General features: G+C 42.1%; 1 protein-coding gene across 2 annotated transcripts in view; it reads left to right on the forward strand.

Annotated features, from left to right (window-relative positions):
* MFHAS1 (multifunctional ROCO family signaling regulator 1) overlaps window positions 1–3,841 on the forward strand; it is a 94,535-nt gene extending 90,694 nt beyond the window's left edge. For both annotated transcript variants that reach the window (XM_014830533.3, XM_070499720.1), the window contains one exon: window positions 1,134–3,841. In XM_014830533.3, coding sequence (XP_014686019.3) covers window positions 1,134–1,167 — 34 coding nt within the window. In that variant the 3' untranslated portion in view covers window positions 1,168–3,841. The remainder of the gene's footprint in view (window positions 1–1,133) is intronic.
* The last annotated feature ends 2,159 nt before the right edge of the window (window positions 3,842–6,000 follow it).

Below are 6,000 nucleotides of genomic sequence, written 5' to 3' on the forward strand. Positions count from 1 at the left end.
AGTCCCCCTGGCTGAGTGCCAGAGAAATGTGAAACGTCTTGAAGATTCAAATAGTTCAGCCCTGCTCTTAGCTGTCAAGCGCGCTGTGGAGTCAAATAACCCTTGTTAAAGGCTGGCTCTGCCGCTCTCTGGTGTGTCCCCTCGGGGAAGTTATTTAACCTTTTGGAACCTTAGTTTCTTTCTTGGTAAAATGCAGAGTAAGATGCAGCTTTCCTGGTAGGAGTGTTATGAGTTGAAGATTAATCAAATAATGCAGTATGGTGAATGGTGCAATGCCTGGTGGGTAGTCAGTGCTTAATAAATGGAAGGTGCATTTTTTTGGTGCTGTTGTTATTAAAGTTATGCTCAACCAATGCTTACCTGGGCTGGAGAGATGTCTTAGGTAGATACTAAATTATCAGTTTCTGTAAAATGAGGCAGCATTAAGAGAGATGAGAAGATGAGAGGTGGCAGAGGTTGGGGGGGAACATCACCACTCTTTTTTGTCTTTGTATGTTTTTGAACTGTTGCTAAAACACTTCTAAAAACAGCATGTTGCATGTCATTATTGGAAAGCTGAAATAAGGGGTGGAGACATTTGACATTTTTTTTCCTCTATCTTCATTTTTTGTTCGTCTGACTCCAGTTTTCAGTTTGACAGCCTTGCTTATAAGACTTTAAGTAAAATCATGCCTTTTAGTCCAGATAGACATCCATTCTCACTTTCTCATCTGTACAATATTCCTCCTCCTAGAGGGTTACTTAGCGTGTGTCTGTGTGTGTCCAGGTGTGTTTCCTGAAAGGAAGTGGTGCTGTGTTTAGAGTTTGGGGTTCTTAATTAGAAATCTAGTTAAGCTGTGAAATTACTATGGAATGAGTGGTTATAGCTAATTAGTGCAATCCCCTGTTTCTGTCTGAGCTGAATTTAACTCACAAACAGAAATGTTTGCCTAGCTTTCTAGTAAAAAGACACTTTCCTTTGTAGGAACATTAATTGCCTGACATTTACATTTTTATAAGGATTTCTAGAAATAGCAATGAAAATCTATGCAAAAAAATAGATTTATATTATCGCTTCCTGTTCTTCTCATTGAGAATATCATTCTCTATTACCTTTGGTCATTTCTGTGCTTTCTTCTCATCTACCCATGTAGGAAGAACGTTGGCGAAAAGCACAGAAACCAGTGACTTGTATGGCTGTGGAATTTCTGTGGAGAAAAGAGAGCATCAGAACCCACCTGGACCATCTTTCGGACCTGGCCAACCCTCCACGCTCCCAAGAGTGTTCGTGAACTTGGGTGCCTAAGTGTTGAGGATGCTCACAAAGGAGGAGCACACCTGGGCTGCGGACGAGGGGTGGGGGGGAAGAGCCGAGGGAAGGGTGGGAGGATATGGAGCAAATGTTTTACAACCTGAACCTCAGAACTGTGATCCTCCAAGGAGAGCGCTACTTGAAGAAAAGAAAAAAAAAAAGTCGAATGGCTTCTCAGGGATTTTGTTTTCCGTGCACATATAAGCCATAGTTCCAGTGCAGGTGGCAGTATTTAGAGCACTCAGATTTCAGTTCTGTTAAATGTGAAAGAGGGATCGACTGACCATTCGTTGCTGTTCCATAACTAGTGTAAAATATGTATATGTTTTATCTTTATTTTTATAATATGCAAATACATTTAAATTTATACAGTTTGAAGCTTCTAGCGTTAGTTAACACTGGGTGCAATATTCTGCATGAGAACTGTGCCAAGATGGGGCTGATTTCTTATTTTAGCATAAGACCTTTTTGTTCATTCTTTGTTCTTTAATCCTTCTCAGATTAAAAAAAAAAGATATCTGTCTGCCCGTGGAGTAAACGTTGGTTCACAGAGGTTGTCAATAATCTGCAAGAACCTTAAACATGCATTTCAGGCAAACGTGCATTTCCCTCCCCTGCTTTTAAATAAAGGTCCCTTTATTTATAAGGGCACACCATTGGGCAGGATAATGGGATTATTCCTTTTCTTTACCCCACATGTCACTAGTGCCGGGCAGTGTCCTTTCCTGCAGGTTTGGTGTTGACCGTGGGTTGTCACAGGTGATGTGCTGATGGAGGCCTGGTCTTAGGATTCTCTAGTAAGCGGGGTAAATGGGTCAGCAAGTCTTTCAATAGCTTAAGCTAATCAGGAGTCAGTGCTAAAGCATGCCAAGAGCTCTGCTCCTAAGTCCTTTTTTTTTCTAGAACAGTCTGTGAAATTTCGCAGAGCACTTTGAAAGCCCTCCACATCTGGCTGTCAGACCTTAAGATAGTGAGCTGCCTAATTGGAGAGCATAATCCCACATTGGTTATTTATAAATACAGAGCCTCTGATTGGACTGTTGACTGCCCAGAGCTAGTAAAAGCTGTGTTTAAAAATCTCCACAAAGTAAAACTTAAAAAGCAAACCAAACAAATTGCTGTCTCTTCAACTTTTAATTGGGGCCAAACAGCGTCTGCTGCAACGGTAATGCATTCTCTGAAGAATGTAAAAGACCCTTTACGTCTGCCTCCTTCATGTGTTGATTGAAAATGTGTAAAACTGTTTCTCGCCAGGTTAGTAAGACAAGAAAAGGGAGTCAGCTAGTAGTATTCTGTTACTTCTTTTATAAAGTGTTGACTCTTAGAATGCCACAGTATACAAAGTCTCAGCTTATTTTTAAGAGAAATAACAAACAAGCAAGCAGCCGCATTGTAAAAACTCACAAATCGGTTTTTCTAGTTAAACCAGTATGATTTCTTATGATCACAAAATCGAATGAGATCAGACCATTTCTGTGTTTTTTACTACTTGAATATGACGCCTCAGATTTGAGATTTCATTTTCTTTTTGAGCCCATTCTCAAGATTAATCTGGTTAGTCCTTTTGTCACAGTTCTCGTGTGCGTGCGTGTGTGTGTGTGTAAGTGTAACCGAATGATAACATTTAATTGCTTTATGGACCATTGAATTGTTGGGCATAAAAATTTTTTAATTGGCATGAGACAGTTCCTAAACTGTCAAATTAACCGACTTTGACCCGTCTTTTGAAAAAAGACTCTGAAGTGTGTGACTTCGGGCTAACTCCCCAGAGGACCATATGAAATGAAAAAAAAAAAAAAATGGTCCTTTGGGTGACATACCCTGCAAAGTATTTGCTGTTACTATGAACATAAATGCCCATGTTCTTAATATCTGCTCTTTTTTGACAAGTGACGTCTTGTGCTGTCATCTGAACCCTAGAGAAGCAGTGTAAGAAGAAATCTTGGTGTCACATGTGTTTTAGCAAAAAGGTCATGACGATAGAGGATCATGTGACTGAAAGAAGCTCCAGAAAAGCTTGAGAACTTGCTTCAGGGTCGGGGGGAGGGTTGGAGATCCGGAAAACACTCTGCTCTACGAGAATTTTCGCCGTCTATGCAGGAAACTCACTCTTCTCTCTCGACACCTGGGAAGACTCAGCCAGCGGAGGCTGACAGGCAGTTCACTAAGCACAACGGGGTCTTTTCCAACCAAGTGGTCCCCTGCCTCGCAAACAGACGCCCTCCAAGTTTGTTATGGTTTCTATTCCTGCAACTTGTGGTATCAGAACCACTTCCTGGAATTGTGAAAGTGCTGCCAGAATAAATGTTTTTCCTCCTTCCAAGAAAAAAAATGACAGTGCTCATATTTGACACTTGTGCTTTGGACTCTTTTGAATGAATAAAAAGGAAAGGGTTGGGTGTAATTCCTGATGGGGTGTGTGTTCTTTTTCATGCCACAGTTTGTGAATTGTAATTGTGGTTTCCCATTTAATTGTCGTAACTGGGCAGAAATTTAAAAAAAAAATCAAAAAAGTTCAATAAAAATACAAAGGAATGGTTAAGCAATTGTATTTCCAGAGTTTAGTTATTTCTGGGTTTTTTTTTTTTTAGTTTTATCAGTTAAAGAATAACTACTTATTTTTAGTTCTTAAGTCACTGTTGAGCTATGGGAGGTGGATGGTGGCAGCTGTGGTTGGGGATTGAGTCCCCAAGATGAAAACTGAAGAGTGCCTGTTTAAAACTCTGCCTCTGTTTTCAGGCTGTGGGTTCAACCCTTGAATATCGGCTCTCTCTCTTAAATCAGATCCTTTTGCCAGTGCTCTCCTATACCCCTAAATCAAAGCCTGTGAATTGAAGAGAGGTTTGCAAGTTCCGTTGCTCTGAACTTTCTTTCCAGGGCTCTTGGCAGAAGTCCTGGCCACCACCTTGTAAATATTCCCCGGGGTCCGTATTCTCGGGCTGAAAGAGCTGACCTCAGGTGCTGGGTCAGAGGCGACAGTTGAGAAGGAAAAGAATGTAGCTGCTTTGTCTAAGAGCAACAAGCCTTTAGGAAAGGACCTAGAGCAGAAGAGCGGGCCCTGAGGCACTGGGGCTTTGGGGGTGCAGAGAGGAAGAGGCCCCCTCAACCAGGCCTGCCTCATTGTAAGACTCCTGAGAAGGTGGGTGAAGCCATTGGGTGCCCTGAACCCAAACGTACTTCGGCCAGCTCTGCTAGAGTTTTCAAAAGAATAGCCGAACGAGGTGTGCCCCATGTGGACAGGCTTGCTCTTCCGCCTGTGCCCGGGGAAGCAGAGGGCCACTGCTCTCCCTCCTGTGGAAGAGAGCAGAAGGAACAGACATCATTGCTTTGGGCCTGGTTTTCCTTTACCAAGAATCAAGTTCTTCAAACTTGCTGAGCAGGTCACAGATAAGCGGGTGTCAGTGGGGACAATTAGAAGTGCATAATTTATCACATAGATCATTCCCTCCCAAGGCTATTTCTCCTGCTTAATTGTGAGCTTTTTGAAGTAGATTCCAAGTTTTGCTTTGAATACACAATGCCTGACAAGTGGTGGCTGCTTGAGTGCTAAATTCAAACGCCCAGGGTTTCCTTGCCCTGTGACTGTTTACATGCTTACTTACGTGCTTACGTGACTGCTTATGTCACCCAGTGGTACTGGTAACGACACCTAGTAGGACCTGGTGCTGTGACACCAAGTAGGGAAGGGATGGGAGTTACCGGAAGAAGTTTTATAAAACAGGTGACCCTTTGAAGTTATCTGAGTCTGATGGCAGGAGAAAATTCACCTGATAACAGAAACCCTATTTGAATATTTAAGCTTCAGTAAGAAGTACTTTCTTCATCTTTATATGCAAGAAATATTTTTGTATGACATGAATTTCATTCTAAATACTGAGACTAACTCAGGATTTCCCAAACTGCCCCCTGAAACATTCGTGTCTCCTGAGATGCTCACCCATGTTCCTCTGTGAAAGGTTTGGAGATAAGTCAGTTCGAACCTTTTAGGTGTCGATATCAGTTGTGAATGTCCAAGATGGAAGGAGAATGTGCATTTCCACACGTGTATCTGAGTGTGGAAGGAAGCTGTCCCAGGAGTCATCTGTGGACGTCCTCTGACACCAGTGTTGCCGAAGCATGGGACGTGCTCCGCCAGTGCAACCCGGGGCGAGGCAGGCATAGCATCAAATGATGAGAGCCCCTTCTCTTTGGAGGCACGTTATGTTACTGGCAGGCAGGATGGCATGATGGTAAGAGCCCCCCCCAGACTGCCTCGGTTTGAATCCTGCCTCTGCCATCTAGCCTCCTTGTGCCTCAGTTTCCTCACGTGTACAATGGAGGAAACAATCTACCTCCTACAGTTGTTTCGAATATGAAATGAGATACCACGTGTCAAGTGCTTCTGACCGTGCCTAGCACTAGTAAGCACCAATCAAACATGGCTAATCTTATTCTCTTTCCTTGCATAGTTCTCTTTTTTTTTTACCAAGAAAGCAGGCCTCAAGCTCTGAGTCTGTAACATTATCTAGCTAGAATTTTTAACAATTTTCATTTTCATCATATTTACTAGTTGGTTATCTACATTAGTGATAAATGAATGCATTTAGAAAGAAATATCTAAAAATACATTAGGAAGAAAAATATTAAGTAAGTGCAGGTGGTACAAAGAGGACAAAAATGGTGAGTATATGGCAGAAATTATGAAAATGGCATGTGACTGTGCACTGTAA

This window comes from Equus asinus, chromosome 27 (genome assembly GCF_041296235.1).
Source record: "Equus asinus isolate D_3611 breed Donkey chromosome 27, EquAss-T2T_v2, whole genome shotgun sequence".
In the NCBI taxonomy this organism is placed as follows: Eukaryota; Metazoa; Chordata; class Mammalia; order Perissodactyla; family Equidae; genus Equus; species Equus asinus.